General features: G+C 31.4%; 2 protein-coding genes across 2 annotated transcripts; one reads left to right on the top strand and one right to left on the bottom strand.

Moving 5' to 3' along the window:
- The first annotated feature begins 3,438 nt into the window (after nucleotides 1-3,438).
- LOC123302213 (protein disulfide-isomerase A6 homolog) lies at nucleotides 3,439-8,113 on the top strand. The gene is made up of 3 exons (XM_044885055.1): nucleotides 3,439-3,494; nucleotides 3,558-3,775; nucleotides 5,545-8,113. The coding sequence occupies exons 1-3, from the start codon at nucleotides 3,479-3,481 to the stop codon at nucleotides 6,661-6,663; spliced, it is 1,353 nt and encodes a 450-aa protein (XP_044740990.1). The 5' UTR covers nucleotides 3,439-3,478; the 3' UTR covers nucleotides 6,664-8,113.
- Nucleotides 8,114-9,638: 1,525 nt separating this feature from the next.
- On the bottom strand, nucleotides 9,639-17,826 carry LOC123302200 (tyrosine-protein kinase Shark). The gene is made up of 7 exons (XM_044885038.1): nucleotides 17,665-17,826; nucleotides 17,445-17,585; nucleotides 16,124-16,506; nucleotides 14,355-14,852; nucleotides 12,885-13,025; nucleotides 10,887-11,831; nucleotides 9,639-9,836 (listed from the first exon to the last, which is right to left on the bottom strand). The coding sequence occupies exons 1-7, from the start codon at nucleotides 17,738-17,740 to the stop codon at nucleotides 9,639-9,641; spliced, it is 2,382 nt and encodes a 793-aa protein (XP_044740973.1). The 5' UTR covers nucleotides 17,741-17,826.
- Nucleotides 17,827-18,272: the final 446 nt, after the last annotated feature.

The raw sequence follows: 18,272 nt of genomic DNA, 5'->3' as shown, positions 1-18,272 counted from the left end.
TTTGAATTCCGATTCAACTTTCCAATTCATTCCGATTGAATTTCAATCAAATCTAATATAACCCAATATGAAATTTCCAATTCGATCCCATTTAGAAATTACAACCAATTGGAAATTTCCGATTAGTTCTATTGAATTGAATCGGAATGAATTGGAATTTTTTTTCCAATTAAACCCGATTTATTTCAATTAAATTTCGATTCTTCTTTTCAATTCTCTTTAATTAATTTTAATATTAATAATAATGATTACTAGACAAGATATTTGTCAATATTTAGTTTACGCTGTATGTATCACATTAAAAATCATCAATTATAATCGAGAGACCATGATGTAAATAAATATCGTATACATTATTAAAAGTAAACAAAAACAAAAAGTAATAATAATAAATAAGAGAATAAACAAAGTAAAAATAAAAATTCAATGAATTGAAAAAATTGCACTCTGTGTCTAGAACTCGAATAGCCTAATTGGTAAGGCACTTGACATGAATCCAAGAAGTCCGGATTCGAGTCCTGGTTCGAGTGTATTTTTTTCAATTCTCTTTAATTAAGATTACTAGACAAGATGTTAGTCAGTGTTTAGTTTACGCTGTATGTATCATATTAAAAATCATCAATTTTAATCGAGAGACTTATACATGATTACGAGTAAACAAAAACAAAAAGTAATATTTAATTAAATCTTACATTTTACTTAATTTTATGAATTTATTGAAATATTATAGAAACGTGTATTTAATAAAAATTATATAATATTCATTCCACGCAGAAAGTCGATATATATACCCAGTTTTTCCATAATTAAAATTTAACAAGTGAAAACAAACAAAAGACTGAGTTAATTAAACCATGTATATAAAGGGTTTAATATCAGTGATTGCATTTTATTTTTTTAATAAAGAGTTTAAAAAACTAACACAACTATGGCCACCTTTCGGACGCCATTTATTTGATTTTCGAAAATTTCGAAAGTATTTTCTGGAATTTGCTCCCTAGCTTTTAAAGTTTTGAAGAAAATCGACACTAAAGTTTTGTCCTAATCTGCGTTCTCCAGGGTAAATGTTTATTTTTAATAAGAAACATTTTTTTATATTTAAACTTTCATTGTATCTCTTATGGTTTACAAGTTGGGTCCTATGGACCCAAGACCTTGGCTCATGGTGCTCATTCACAAACTTAACCTTTTTACGCCCTGAGCACGCTATAAAAATTTCAGCTTGATATCTTTTTTCGTTTTTGATTAATCTTGTTTACCGACGGACAGACAACCGGAAATGGACTAATTAGGTAATTTTATGCACCTATACAAAAAATTTGTTGTCAGCATCAATATTTTTAAGCGTTACAAACTTGGGACTAAATTTAGTATACCTTGATATATTTCATATAAACATAATATAAAAATAAGCATCCTTCAAATATAGTGGAACCTGGTTAAGTGAGACCTGCGCGGGACATGCAAATTTGTATAACTTATAGAGGCATTCCACTTACACAGTGTCTCAGATATCCAGCTATAAATGAATATCTCATTTACAGAGGGTTTCATTAATAGAGGTCAGAATACAGGTTATTTCAGTTATAGAGGTGCGATTATTAAATAAAATAATGAGTTTTTAAGCTTTAGTAGGAATCAAAAGATGTTATCCATGCTTTTTTATTATTTTGGTAATTCATAGGCAATTCTCACAATTTATCTAATTTCTAATCTATGTTTTACTTTATTAATTCAACAATCGACATATCATGTTTAAAATTTTGAATTGTTGCCCTTAAATAAATTTTTAGTTAGTCAAATTAAATAAAACAGCGGTAGTGTGCAGCGACAGAACTGCACTCTACAGTTTTATAAACATAAATAAAAAACAAACGAGCCATGCGAATATGAGCTTTCGATGTTAACCAATAATTTTATATATCACACAAACATCGTATATGTGTTTATCTCAACTTCTATAAGTAAAATGCCTGGAAATGGAAACATTTCATGAGGAAATACCGTAATTTAATGGTTGTGGTGGCTTGTCAGGGTATCAGACGTCTAATATATGATTACAATTGTTCAGTATTCAACATTATCTGCAAGTGGTTATCTGAAGAACGTTTTACTAACAGTACTGAAGGTACCGTTTCCATTTGTTTCGGTGGTACTACAAGTACGCTAAGAATAACCCAATTCAGACCATACTGTAAGGTTTTAACTTAAATTGAAAAACCAACAATTGACTGAGTTAATTATTATAAAACCATGTATAGGCAGTGTTGATTACGCTCATTACACAAACATCACATTACATCACATTACATATGCACACACGTCCACATACATAACTAATATTCCCATATAATACTATATGGGAACATACTATACAATTATACCTACATACTATACAATTCGCGACTAATTTGCGCTCTCGCGAGTAAACAGTTTCAAACAAAAGTTGTTTATTTTTTTATAAGGAACATTTTTTACATTTAAACTTCTGTTCTATCTCTCACGATTTACAAGATGGGTCCTACAGGTCCAAGACCCAGTTGACCCATGTTGCTCATTTACGAACTTTTTACGCTTTGATATCTTTTTTCGTTTTTGAGTTATCGTGATGACAGACGGGCAGACAGACAACCGGAAATGGAATAATTAGGTGATTTTATGAACTCCTATACCAAAATTTTGTTCGTAGCATCAATATTTTTAAGCGTTACAAACTTGGGACTAAACTTAATATACCTTGATATACATTACATATATACATGGTATAATAGTTTTTATTTAATTTCCATCGATTAGTTTTGGAGAAATCTATGTAAACATTTCCATTAACCGTTTTACCATAAAACCAATGTTAAATATGCCTATTTTGAAGTCATTTATTTATTTAAATAATTGATCAACGCCCCTTAAAATTTTCAGAATTGATTAAGACTTAGTCCAACTTCATATTTAAAAAAAAATTAAGCCTAAAATTGCTCTGTCGCTCGTACATTCTTAAACGTGGAGAAATTTTTGTATCATCCTCCTGGGCACTAGCTCTGCGTATGCATAGTATAAATCTTCAAAACTCTCTTTTTCTACGCTCAAATTTGGCTGCCAATCAATATAATGGAGTTAATTTCATGTAAACTCGGATACAAATTTGTTCACAAAAACATACAGATTTTTAAACGACATTTTCATGGATAATATCTCAAACGTTAAAATATAATATTTTCGATTTTGATTTTCTGGATGAAAAAAAGAACTCCGTAGCAGGAAGTTAATGAACAAATCATCAAGTTGAACCAATCAAAATGCACCAAATCACATACGGAAAGCACATAATAGCACACATCATTTGAAACAGACTAAAATAGTGAGACAGACAGACATATCAACATTAACAAAAATATTAACAAGTTGGCTGATACCGGTAAAAAAAAGACGTGTCTTTATGTTTTAAAACAGTGAAAATTTTCAAATAAAATCAGTAAAAATGATTTTGAAATTAGGTAATATTTCATTTTCATTTAATTGAAATTCATAATTATATTAATTTGAGTAATTTATTTCAGATTATAATATCCTTAAGTTTGTGTTGTTTGTATGTTTATGTCAAAGAGTTCACGGATTATATCCATCCAGTTCAGAGGTTGTTGATTTAACAGCCGCAAATTTTGATCGATTAGTTTTACAATCAGATGCTGTTTGGGTTGTCGAATTTTATGCACCATGGTGTGGACATTGTCAACAACTTGTGCCAGAATATTCGAAAGCAGCGACAGCACTCAAGGTAAATACTTTTTAATTTATTACAAATTTCTTAGGTGCCAACTCGACGAGTTGAATAATATCAATTTTCGTTTTCTTTTTTTCTCGATATTATACAAATCGGATTTTTTTAACCCTTCGACGGCACTTTACTGGTTGAATCGACCTCCCAAGTGATTCTAATAAAATCATCAATTTTCAAACAATATATGAGCTTAGAACTGTAATATTCTGGCTATAATTTTCATTTTTTATCCTCCATATACAGTATTTCATAAAAATGTATACACTCTTTTTATGCCTGTAATTATTTATAATTATTATTACTTCGATCAAATTAGGTGAAATTTACTGAAGTTGTAGAGGAAGCAATGTCGCTGATGCCAAATTTAAGCTTTTTTACCTGTAGAATAAAAATGTTTATATGTGCAGAAAAAAAAAATCGGAAAATTCAACTATTAACCACGTTTTTCCGTAATTTTTTTGCAATTTACTCGAAAACTATGCATTTTAGAGAAAAAATAGTCAAGTCCAAAGTTATTGGGCATAAAATTTCCGATCGATTTGTACATAGGTATAAACTTTTTCTTAAGGTTCATATTTTCTGAAAAATCTACATCAATATATCATTGTTTTTACAAAAACATGGAAAATACGTTTTCAATCTTTCGAATTTTCGGAAAAATCGATATTTAAATAAATACATACGAGGCATTCATTCTTATGTTTATTTTCCGCCTTCTAGTGGTGAAATTTAAAGGGGGGAAAACTATATATACATTTCGATTGAAAATTTTACGCTCTACAACTTTGAACTTGAGTGTTTTTTTCCTAAAATGCATAATTTTTGAATAAATTCTAAAAAACTGCGTAAAGACGCAGAAAATTTTATTTAAATATCGATTTTTCCGAAAATGCAAAGATTGGGAACAATCAAAATATTACAGGTTGAAAATTTTGTGCTTAGCAAGTTTTATCAGAAATATTTTTTCTCTAAAATGAGCAGATTTTAAGAAAATTTAAAAAAAACCGGAAACATGAAAATTGTACATTGATGTAGATTTTTCAGAAAATTCCTAAAAATAAGAAAAAGAAATTATATACTAGTCGCCCGATAATTTTGGACAGATCTATTTTTTCTCTAAAACGTATAGTTTTAGAGTAAATTGCAAAAAATTGAGGAAAATCGTTGATTTATCCAAAATTACTCTTTTATTTTCTGCGCATATAAAAATTATTATTCTACAGGTAAAAATCTTAATATTACTGCACCCCAAATAGCAGTTAATTTCATCGAATTTGATGGGAGTATTTTTAATGCATAAAATCGCCATATTAATCCACTACCGTATGCCCTTCAGTCCGCCGGTCAAAACGATTGGCGATTTGGATTGAGAAATTTGTAGAAGTCAGTTGAGAGAAGAAGAGTTAAATGACAAAAAAATTTGAAAGTTAACTTAAAATTCATTAAAAACGAAGAAATTATTGCCCATCTCTTTCTTGCAAAACAGAGTTTTATGTGTTATCTCTATGGCGATACCCAACAATGACGTCACCTTTAAAGTATCTTCCTCTTTGTTTTATTAGGAGTTTTAAACGTTCATATTTTGCGTTCTTCTAAAGATTTTCAAAAATCAACTTCACTTTTCTGTCCGTGTAATGAGAATTCTTCACGTGAAGTAATAAACAAATTTAGTCACCATCCCAAGGCCTTAAAGAAAATCCTAAATTTGGGAACACCTATCACCAATCCCAGTAATGATATTCAGCTAATTGTATTTTCGTTTTCAGGGTGTTATAAAAGTCGGTGCAATCAATGTCGACGAACACAAATCAATTGGCAGTAAATATGGCGTTCAAGGTTTCCCAACAATCAAAATCTTCGGTGCTGATAAGAGTAAACCAGACGAATATCAGCAAGATCGTACAGCCAAGAGTATAATCGATGCTGCATTCTCCGTGGCTCGTAGAAAGGTGAATATTCAATTATCTGGCGGTAGCAGTAAAAAAAAATCATCGGATAAAAACAGAGGTGATGATAGTTACGATAAAGGATCAGATAACAAAGATGTAATCGAATTAACTGATAAGAACTTCGATGAACTGGTAATGAAGTCAGATGATATCTGGTTGGTTGAATTTTATGCCCCATGGTGTGGACATTGTAAGAATTTAGCACCAATTTGGGCTGAAGCTGCCACCGAACTCAAGGGTAAAATCAAAGTTGGTGCTTTGGACGCAACGGTACATCAACAAACCGCTGGCAGATATCAAGTTAGTGGTTATCCCACAATTAAATTTTTCGACAAGAATGATAAAAGTTTGGTTGAAGATTACACTGGCGGTCGACGATCTGCATCTGAAATCGTTAACTGGGCAATGGATAAATATGTCAATACATTACCTCCACCGGAAATTCATGAGTTAATCGATGAGAAGGTCTTAAACGAAGTCTGTGATAAAGATAAAATTCAATTGTGTATCATTTCAATTTTACCCGACATTTTGGATTGCCAATCCGAGTGTCGTAACAATTATATAAGCACACTTAAAGAAATCGCGGGTAAATTTAAAACAAAATTATGGGGCTGGTTATGGAATGGTGCATTGAAACAACCTCATATTGAGGAAGCGTTCGAAATGGGTGGTTTTGGGTATCCCGCAATGGTCGTTGTTAACTTTAAAAAGATGAAATATTCATTGTTTAAGGGTTCATTTTCAAAAGATGGTATTTATGAATTTTTACGAGATTTAGCGTTCGGTCGTGGTGCAAATATTTCACCGATTAAACATTCAACGATACCGAAAATTGATACTATTGAACCGTGGGACGGTTTAGATGGACAATTACCCGAAGATGATGATATCGATTTATCCGATGTTGTTTTAGATGAAAAAGATGAACTGTAAATTATTTAATTTAAATTGATTAATTATTTCGATGGATTGAAAGAAATATAAACCGAGACTTTTTTATACTATTTTTCCACTTAATCTTCCTAGAAATGCATTTAACTCGCAATGAATCACGTAAAAAGAATTGTATTAAACAACCAGATGCACAAATTTTTCTAATTTCATCGTAGTTTGTAATTCGGAGTAAATTGGGCTTGTAACGAAAATATTCGAGTGGCGTAAAATTCTAAGTAGTTTGTAACTTTTATAATATTAGTAACTTTTTTCGGCGCCCCTCAAATGCTACCGCTCTAGGCTTACGTCTCCCTCATTCGCCTCTTTTTAACAGATAAGTAGATGTTCGTTAATTCCGCACACAAAATGGATGAATTTTTACTCTAAGTGTTTAATTAATGTGGAAAATTTTTAAGTTGCCTTCAATCAAAAAACGTGGAACTTTTGAGATCGACTATTCCACAGAACTCTTAAACATGTGAAGAGTTTTTCTTTATTTCTATAAAAAAGATTGAGTCTTTACTCTTAAGCTACACCAACATTCAAAACTTCGAACAAGGAGACACAGCCTAACTTTTTTGGTCCTTTTTTATAATCAAATTTGCAGATTTTTCCCAAGAAAATCAATTTTTTGGGACATTAGATTAGAGTTTACAAGACTTTTTCAAAAAATTCATGATGAATTGAATTATGTAATATTATCTTCTAGGGTGGCAATCGTTTTGGGAAAGAAATGTCAGGGAACTCTAAGTAAAATTCGATCACCCTCTCCAAATGTCTTGCATGTCTCTCTTCTAGAGTGGCAATCATCTTGAAAAACATAGAAATGTCAGAGAATTCTAAGTAAAATTGGATCATCCTCTCCAAATATTTTTCTATGGGCCACAATTAAGGTTCTCCTTTTCAATCTTCCACGAATTATTTGTGCAAGAAAAAATTGCAAATTTAAATTGCAAAAACATCGGTTGCTCCAAACACTTCTAATATTACGTTTTCATTCGATAGTACATCGAAATTGGTTTATATATGTTAAAATCGATCGTCGTAATTAATCAAATTGTTTACTAATAAATTAGTTTTTTTGTCAATTGTTTTATATTTTAATTACAAATTAATTTAAGTTGGCTGTAAAAACAAAACAAAAAATTTATCTATCTCATTACACATAGACTTATATTTTACTTAATTAATTTTATATGAATGGAATAAATGAATGTGTGAACTAATTAAATATGTTAATTTAAAAATTAAATTAATTGTAATAAGAACTTCTTCCTACTATAATATTGATGTCAATGTAAATTTATAATAAGTGTAAAAAAAACGATACAATTTGTAAAACGGTTGAATTCAACCGTGCAAAAATAACCCCTCCCCTCCACACAATGTACCAATGTAACTTTTTTTTATAATATAAACAAAAATTCGTAATAAAATCGAAATAACCATATTAATTGTATTGAATTTTCTTGAAAATTTCCTTTCGCTTGTTGGTTTAAAAATGCTTTAAATAATTAGGACGAACACAAATTGAGGCACAGCTTTGTGAGTTAATAACAATACATATAAGGGGTAACGCAATTGAGTCCCTAGCACTTAGACCAAAGACCCCTCTGTGTCCTTCTTAAGAACAACCTGTCACCCGAATTCAAGTTGTCTCCGGGTAAGAGATGCCATTTTATGCAGATGAATCTATAGGATTCAATTGAAAACAGACACCACACGGAAAGCCGACAGCTTGTCCATCCAGATTAATAAATCCAAGATTTCGGACCCAAACATTCTGATCCTAAGAGCTAAAATGTATGAAGGTAGTAGTTCAATCGATAGTGTCCTATCAAGAGTCCCACCATCCTTCTCAACTGTGCTCTAGTGAGTTTCAGGCGAGCACAGTCAAATGAATTAACTGTGTATATACACAGTTTGGCCTGTCGCATGTACTGCGCAAAGTTTCAGTAATCAAAATGGGCTTGTAGCTATTCCTTGATTCAATAAATTACGGAGCATCTTCCTATGAGAATAACCGGCATGGATAAAAGCGACGTTTGAGACGACCCCTCTCGTGCGTACGAATCCGCTGCTTCATTTCCTTGTGAGACAACTTTTGACGGTAATAATTTACATAAATTGAAAACCAAATATTAAACGTTTGTATAATTCAAAGTATAGAACTACGGTAATCGAAAAACTTCAAAACGATTAAGGCTGTTCTATACTATATAATGAAAACTGGGAAAATTAACAGGATTTTCAAAAAATAAAAGTCTCTGGGGCAGGTAGGATATAAATACCTATGTAAATATCTTGAAGGAGCCGAAAGATCCAAGAAAGCTTTCTTCTCAGGGTGTAGATTCTGTGTTGGAGGGTATACTTATTTTATTTTGGCCTGTAATCCGTTGTAAATACCTGACATAATTTGTTAATTATTTATTATTAATTATTATTCTTTTTTTAAAAACTTCCAAGTAATCGCCCCTTTAGACCTCCTGTCTACTTTGCCTTACGGATACCGCTTCTGTATGCAATCGTGAGTAAAAAGCGTAAATTTGGTTTAAATTGTGCTTACGTGTATTAGATGGTGTCTGTTTTCATACCACACACCAAACGGTTACAGAGATCAAAATATTGTAGAAAGCCCTTTCCAATTGAGAAAATCACATCTTCATTTCGAAATTTTATAATCGTGTAAACCGTTATACTTTAATGATCGTTTTTAGATATTTAATAAAAATTTAAATGAACAAGCTCATTTAAAATTGATACCCTTACTGAGAAAATTTTCCACCTTTCTATCAACTTATAGGATTTGAAAAAGCTTCAACGAATAGGGTCGGGTAACAACTAGCCTCTTAAATTATACCTCTGGTTGTTTCTAAACCATGAAGGACATAAATAAAGACATTTTTTTTTTATAAAATAATAAAATATTTATTAAAATATAAAATATATATAATTAAAATAAAATTCATTAATAATTAGCTAATATCGTCTGTATGTATTAATTCTTGTATGTTCATGTAACCAGGTTCAGCGGCAAACAAGTCAAATAACTGTTGAAATGTGGGACGTTTTTGTGGATCATGTTGCCAACAATCCAACATTATTTTATAGATTTTGTCTGGACAATGTGCGGGCTTTGATAAACGTTGTCCATTATCAATTAATTTTATCACCTAAAAATCAATCATTTGATATTAATTTTGTTATAAATTCAAAATATGTAGTAAAAGTTGCGATAGAATTTTTATAAATACACTAGCAGCCAAACCCGGCGTTGCTCGGGTTAAAATACATCGCATGTTTAATGGTATAAATAATAATTAAGGTTCCATTTTTTAACGTAAATATTATAGATTTCTATATATCGTCGAATATCGAAATTTCTAGTACCAGAACCCTCTAGAATATTCAAATAGTTCGTTCTTTTTCACTTGTCAAAATCACTTGAATTTGTATCATTACTGTTCACTCTTAATTTCAATTAATCTTCTCTCGACTGTAAACACGATCAGACTGATGGAAAGTCACTGGATTTTGTTTATATATCGTCGAATTCGGAAATTTCTAGTATCAGAACACTCTAGAATATTTATTGTGTATGTCATTTATTCTCGCTTTGATTTCTTTTTAGATCCGAACTCTGTGGTTTCTCAAGAAAGACTGATTTAAGTCGCCGAGAGAGCCTTTTTTTATACCCTGAGGTTGTTCTAGAGGCTTCTGGTTAAAAGAATGTTCGAGAGAAGGGTTTTGTTTTATTCTATTAGCTTTTTATTTAAAATTGCCTGGTACATCCTTAAAGGGATGAAGGGATCCAACTAATTAAGGATGTATGAGCACGGTAGTGGGGATAAAAATTTAGAAAATATATATTTTCAATTTTGTTGATGAATTATGTTATAACTTGACAATGTAAGACGAAAAGTAAGAATAAAATTTTTCGATATCTGGAATAATTTTCAAAATATCGAAAGTTTCCATATTTCGAAAACCAAGGCTATAAAAAGAGATATCAAAAAATTGTATTCTTATTTTTCGTCTACATTTATAAAGTTATAATAAAATTCATGATCAAAGTTAAAAATAAATTACAAATAATTTCAACCACAAGTCTAAGCTTGCCTAAGCGCTCGTACTACCTTATTAACTAGAGATTCAAAATTAAAATTCTATCGGAACTGTGTTATCTTCCCCAATTTTCGTTTACAAATTTGGCTATACATTACCTCAACACCTTTCAAATCACCATACGGTTGTTGCCCATACGTAAACATTTCCCACAATAAAATTCCAAAACTCCAAACATCCGATTGATGTGTAAATTTTCCATAATTATACGATTCAGGTGCATACCATCTCACGGGCCATTTTCCCCCACTACACGCTTTATAATAATTACTATTATTGTTAAATGTACGTGATAAACCAAAATCACTGATTTTCACTTGATTTCGTGACGCCACCAAAACATTTCGTGCAGCTAGATCTCGATGTACGTACTGTTGTTGCTCCAAATATAACATTCCGCATGCAATCTGCGCACACCATATATACAATTGTGTGGTATTTAACACAGTATCCGGTTGCTGTTGTTGTAAATGCATGTAATTTAACAAGGAACCAAATTCAACGAATTCTTGGACCATCATCAGCGTGTTATTTAAAGAATCGTAACTCAATCCGATTAGCTTAACAATACAATGATGTTTTAACTTGTACATAAGTTTCGCTTCATGAATAAATGCGTTACTTGTTGAATTCGTGTCACTCGTGCTTGTCGGATCCGTCGAATCACTGTTATAATTATTTAACGTTTTAATCGCAACCGGTATCGTATTCATGTATAGACCTTTATAAACTAAACCAAATTCACCGCTTCCAATAATATTTTGTAATTTTAATTGATCTTTAGCGATTATTAAATCGTTGTATAATTGTAATTGTGACATAACATCGTTGTTCATATCGTCATCTTTTGTTATAATACAGGTGTTTGTATCTTCGATTTCTTTTTCTATGCTTATATTATTACTATTATTGCTTATGTTTAAATTAATTTGTTTATCTAGGTCTGTTTGGTGTGCGGTTATTGTCGTTGATGCGGTCAGGTTGAGTGGACTTGTAAGGGGGCTCCTAAATGTAAGCCGATCGATTCTTGGTATTGTTGAAAACTAAAACAAAACAACAACATAATAATAATACACCCTGGCTACTCAGTCAAAATAGTTGTTTTCATTATCGGTTGCCTTGGCGGAGTTCGTCCCACTCTTGAGACGAATCTTTCTCAAATTAAACTATTTGCTATTATTTACGTTATTATTATTATCTTTAATTGTAGTATCATTACCAAATAATTTTTTTTCTGTTTTTTATTTTTATTTTTTTATTTTTATATTTTTCAATTTTTATATTATTACCGTTATATTTTGGTATATACTATGTACACCAATGGGCTAAAAACCCGTAAAAAATTGCGGTCTGAAGGTCTCATATTCTTCACTTTATCTCTGCAATACAGAAGGCTGTCATCATAGGCACCCTTCGTACATTGAGATTGCATCAGATTGTCTTCAAGTAACAGCCCTTGCAGTTTCTTTAGTTGTTTTTTTCTTTGGTAGGTTCCCCATTGTTGTGGCGCAGGGACAGAGTCTGCTTAACCAGGACACCAGACAGACTAACGTACCTCCTACTCGGAAGACAGGCAGTGAACTTTCTTCAAAAGACGTAGCTACCTTGTGAAGATTTATGTGTCAAGGAGATAGGTGGAATGACTGAGTTAATTGTTGAAATATTATGTATTGACAGTGTTGATTACACAATCGTTTGTTTTTTTTACGGCATGTTAGTAAAGAAAGATAGCCACTCTTACACACAAAGTAATAAGAGTATCTTTCCTCTCACTTCCTCAGTGGATAGTAATAAACAAACACATACATAATATAGGTAACGTGTAAATTTAAAATATATACAATAGATACCTGCCTGTTACAGGCAAAGACAATTACAGAACTCTATCGAGGCTTGCGATGACCAAGAATGCTCGAATATTCTCTGATGGGCTTCACGAGGGGTAAATTCAAAGGTTTGAATCCAAAAATTCTGAATCGAAACAGCCAAATAATCTTGATTATCTAATGTGAGATCCACTATGGAATTTCCTGCGACTTCCAGTTTACTTTTCGAGAATTTTCCATCAACATGAAAGAATGAAAATATAAACTTACCTCAGGTAAGGGCGGTTTTGGTAATGGCTTGATTGGATATTGTAATTTACAATATAATCCATCCGAAAAATGACTATAGTATTCGATGACATGTTCTAATGACTCAAAATAGGGTCCTTTATCAATATAGTAGAACGAATCCTAAATTAAAAAAAAAAAAAAAAAAAAATGAGAAATCACGCATTTTTTGTTAATTTAAAAAAATTAGTATAAAGTATTAAATTTTTTTAAAACTCTTTTGACGTGATCTTGTTAAGTATATACATAAGAAGGGCTCCACGAAGCCAAAAAATATTACGCGTATCATTTAAACATTTTTTTTAGTTTACAATGAAGACAAAGTGTAAGTTAACAATTTTCTAACTTGTAGAAAAATAAATTTTAAGATAAATTTACAACGGTAATAAATTCTATCGGGTTTAATAATCCTACCAGGTTATCCACCGACAACCTGAACTTTTACGTTCAGGAGCATGTTTTAAACGGGATCCTGAAAAAAGTTTCCTTTCGAAAATTAATCATGCTCAACGGATTTTTCTGGGTCTATACGCACAATCCTGACATGGCACGACATCGACATCATGAAGAGAATCAGATTTTTTTATTTAGAAAAAGCGTTGTAGCTTGAACATTTTTCAACCGATTTTGATAACCCGTAGCATTTTTTAATCGAGATAGAATCTATTTTGTTGATAATACCTATAAGAAAGTAATTGTTCTTGAGAATTAGCGAGTTTGATTCCCGGCGTCGCAACAAAAATTAATATAATTAATAGTTGTAATGGGCTGGTGTAGTGCATGGTATATGCATGAAGGAGGTGCACTCAGCCTCTAAAATTGAGAAGCTGATAAATGAAATTATCAGCGGAAAAGGTGGTAAAACACATATATGGTATCACAACGGGCTCTATAGCCTAAGTGTGTCCTTCGCTGACAGCCAATATAATCTAACCTAACCATAGATAAATATATATATTGGAAAAGCTCAATGTTTCTAGTTTTCAAAACCGTTAAACAATCTAAAATCGGTTAAAAATTGACGAAGTTATAATTGCTTAAGTGTGCGGAGTATATGAAAAACGGTTTTTCCACAATAACTTGAATATTTGGGGGTGTAAGACAATTTTGAAACACATTTTCATGATGTACACTAGGTCCTTTGAAAAGTGCAAAATCACTGTCACACGGTGTAGTTTATGAAATATTGGCGAAAAACTATTTATCTTTGTTTTTCATTTTAAATTGAATTGAATCTAGACATTCCGAATCCAACGAGCTTTCGCACATACTTTTAAGAGCAGTATCTCTATTTTTCACCATTTTCAAATTTTCGACTATACTATAATCAAAAATTATTTTATTTACTGAACTCTGAAGTATTTATATTGACACCGGGAGTTGAGAGAAACAACTACACGATTTCGGCAGTCTCAATTTTATGTTGTTGATAATTAGAAAACAAAACTTTACCTTTCTGCCAATTATATAATGATACGTCTTATTCTGTGCCATCATGGTAAGTACATAATTTCCATTCGATATCGAATCATTCGCATTATTATTTCGTTCACTATACCGTACTAAATATGTACCATCCCTGATAACATTATTCGGCTGTGTGACTCCATACTTATGGAATATTTGATTCGCTTCATTTCGATCTAACGTACCATGATACCATTCCTCTTTGCTCGTCTTAGCTGCTGGTTGTTTATATTCACGCAACAATTGTGCACATGCGTAATGTTTATTTGCGTATGCTAAATCTTCTGGTGTGTCATCTTTGTTTGTGCGTGGTCGTGCTGGTGCGTTTAAAGCTAAGAGCGTTTCGATAATATTGTAATAACCACGATTTGCAGCTTCATGTAATGGCACCCAATCAGTATCATGATTTCGTATTTGTACGTTGGCATTACCTTCTAATATTAATAATTTAACGGTGTTTATTAAATTACTTTGACATGCGTACTAGAAAATTAATAAAATATACAAAATTAATATAACTGTTACGGCAGATTTGTAAAAATTAGCATACATACTTATTGATAACCTCCTTTTTTTCGAAGGCGATTAAAAATAAAATAAATAATTAATGTATAATATTAAGTCATTTTAAATCAAGGTAATTTTAATATATAAAAGAAAGTAGGGTTTGTTCGACCATTTATAACTCGAGAACGGCTCAACTGATTTTCATGGTTTTTGATTTTTTTTATTTGTCTCCGCCCCGCATAGCAGAATAACTATTTTAAAAGCCTCCTCCCGCGCCAAAGGATGTGTGAGGGGGGGGGTGGTGCTAGTGGTGTCATTTTGCATGAAAATACGACATTTTTGAATACACTACTTTAAAACTTTAAACAAAAATTTGCCTATAGAATGCTTAATTATTAGCAAGTATCATGGGCTACTTTTTATTTTCTAAAAAATAAGGATTCCGTTCCAAAAAAATAAAACCCATGAACTTGTGGACAAAAGGAGGAGATATAACGCAGTAGTCTTTAATAAAATAGTCTTTATTTTATTTCATAAAAATAGGGTTCCACATCAAAAAATTAAAACGAATTTAAGCTGTGTGCGAATTCCATGGCCGAAATCCAAATAGAGGCCGAAGACTATCTGATTCACCAAGAGATGGAAGTAAAGTATGTGTTTAGCGGGCGGGCAAGCGGGACCAACCATAGTATGGCTATTTATAAACTGGGGTTACTGGAGCTGCATGCGAACGCAGCGAGCTCCAAAAGGTTTGTCTAATAGTCGCGGGTGGGCTAAGTGCAGCTATCAATTTATTGTAGCTGCAAGTTAATTAAGATTAATAATCGCTGATCAAAAGTTATTATCAAATAAATTGTAGGTGAAACGAACCGCCCCGAATAGCAGAATAGCTATTAAAAATCCCCCCTCTTCCCCCGATCCGAGGAGATGGAATAGAGGTATGATATTTTGTAAAAAATACGACATTTTTGAATATACTACTTTAAAACATTAAAAAAATTGTTGCCTATAGAATGCTAAATTGTCAGCAAATATATGGGCTACATTTTATTTTTTTTTTTAATAAGGGTTCCGTTCCACAAAATTAAAACTCATGAAATTGTGAACAAAAGGGGGAGACAGGTGAGGGCAGGGGAAGTGAAGGCTATATCGCGGTAGTCTTTGTTTTAAGTTAAAATTGCCCAGCGAACATGACATTCATTGACTGTTATGGTTTAAATTTCAGACTTAAATATTGTATAACTTACATGTAATGGAGTACATCCAGCTGCATCAACACAATTAATATTGGCACCATTTTCAATTAATTCCTTTAAAATATCATTATCACCCTTTCGACTTGCTATATGTGCAGCTGTCTGTCCATCATGATTCTTTGCATCGATGCTACGATAACCACAATTTAACATTTCTCGTACCACATTATAACCACTACGTTCTGTAGCCCGATGAAATAGATTCGTTTGTCCATGTCTACGCGTGTAATATGGGGGTGGATTACCTTGTATTGGATATTTTAATTCTGGTTCTATTTTATTATTTGTACTTGAATTATTGTTATTATTTATTAATTGTAATTGTTGATAATGTTCAATTAAACTGTCTAACCCATGGATTATATGTTCTTCATCTAAAACAAAAACGACAAAATCCAGTTGTCAATTGTTTAAACACTTTGTATGTACTGAAATGCATTGAATTTAATGTATACGTTTCAAGCAACATTTAGTCCTATCAAGTTAGCAGCTCAATAGCCGAGTGAGATAAGACGTCCTTACTTGCTTTGACTACTGGCTGGGAGGTTGTGGGTTCGAATCCAGTCAGCGGCAATGTGAACAAAACAATTAATGGGGCGATAAATTGATCATACTATCGTCGCTTGGATAAGGATGAAGTCTTCGGAAAAATCGATATTTTAATAAATATATGATCATAATAAAAATTATGGGAAAACGATAAAAATCGTTGATTTTTCCGAAATAATCCGTTTTTTTTCTACGCATATGAAAATTTTTATTATACAGGTAAAAAATTTAAAATTGGCATAGGTGTCATTATTCCACTCAGTAAGTCTTCAGTAAATCATACGAAATTTCACATACAGTCGAACCCCAGTAATCAGGCACGTCTATTGACGACGTACGTAATATATATAGAATCTTATCATTGAATTTATGATTTGTCGGATTACAAGGTAATCTTTTTGTAAAAAAATCCCTGGCTACAGGGGGTCTTAGGCAATACTCTATAATCCGATAAATTCGATAGTTCGACACTGCGCTGCAAAACGTTTGCCGAATTACACTGGTTCCACTGTAATTTGATGATAGTAATATTGAATTTATGTAAATACGTTCCAAACAGCAATTTTTTTTTTTTTAATGAGACATTTTTTGTATTTGTCCGATTTAAATAAGCTTGGGGAAAATTGATTTGGATTTTTCATGAACTCAAAGTCACTTTTTAGTCATATTTTCCACGAAATTTATGCTCTCATATCATTATTTGAAACGTTTTTTGTTGTTTAGAAAAATTCGAACACGAAAAATATATAAATCGTTTACTCACCAATTGAAAAAAAAGCATCATCACCATGTTTACGAATTTGATAATGTATCACTTCATTATTCGAATGTAAAACTGATAATACATAATCACCAACCGATGAATTACTCTCACGTACCAAAAACGTACCTTTACCTGTTTTATCTATAAAAATTTATCATTTTATAATTTACTTCAAAAAATTATTTTTTTAATATACCTAAATCAAAAAAAAAAAACTTACTATTTTTAAGTAAAGTTTCAGCTTCAGTTCGTGTTAATTTATTATGAAACCAATCTACATTCATTATTGAACTCATATTTAATTTTATTTCATATTTATTTGTCTAAACATCGATTTAATTCTAGAATTAAAACACCTTAAATTAATGTTGAGGTTACAACGATCCACTTTTTTTTATTGTTATTTACAAATACCATTTATTTGATTTAATATTAATATATATAATTTATTATTATAATTAATTGTTTGTTTATAAAATTTAATGTTATTTGTTTATTTTAATATTATTTATTAACATTTATTTATTTTATTTTGACAGAACAACAAAAATAATACATTTATTTAATACATTGACACATAAGTGTGTGTAGTGTCTGATATTGGCTATAAGGAGCAGCACTTATCAGTTATCTCGTTTATCAGAGAACACAATCATTTTTTTTTTCAATGTCGGCCATGTTTCCTGAGGATTTTCCTAAGAATAGATTTTTTTAGACCAAGATCCCGTAAACTTTTTTAAAGTAGAAAATTGTCAAAACCACAGTTACTTTTCGACTTTACAGCTGATGTGATCGGCTGTGGTCGACCAATGTGATTTTAGATTGATG

This window comes from Chrysoperla carnea, chromosome X (genome assembly GCF_905475395.1).
Source record: "Chrysoperla carnea chromosome X, inChrCarn1.1, whole genome shotgun sequence".
Classification (NCBI taxonomy): Eukaryota; Metazoa; Arthropoda; class Insecta; order Neuroptera; family Chrysopidae; genus Chrysoperla; species Chrysoperla carnea.
Note: the sequence above shows the minus strand (reverse complement) of the source record. Positions and strands in the feature narration are given on the sequence as shown.

Coding starts and splice junctions, on each gene's coding strand:
- LOC123302200 (XM_044885038.1), bottom strand. CDS start 17,740: ATGAGTTCAATAATGAATGTAGATTGGTTTCATAATAAATTAACACGA. Junction 16,507..17,444: donor TGATGCTTTTTTTTCAATTG/GTGAGTAAACGA, acceptor TTTTTGTTTTAG/ATGAAGAACATATAATCCAT. Junction 14,853..16,123: donor CTGGATGTACTCCATTACAT/GTAAGTTATACA, acceptor TTAATTTTCTAG/TACGCATGTCAAAGTAATTT.
- LOC123302213 (XM_044885055.1), top strand. Junction 3,776..5,544: donor AAGCAGCGACAGCACTCAAG/GTAAATACTTTT, acceptor TTTCGTTTTCAG/GGTGTTATAAAAGTCGGTGC.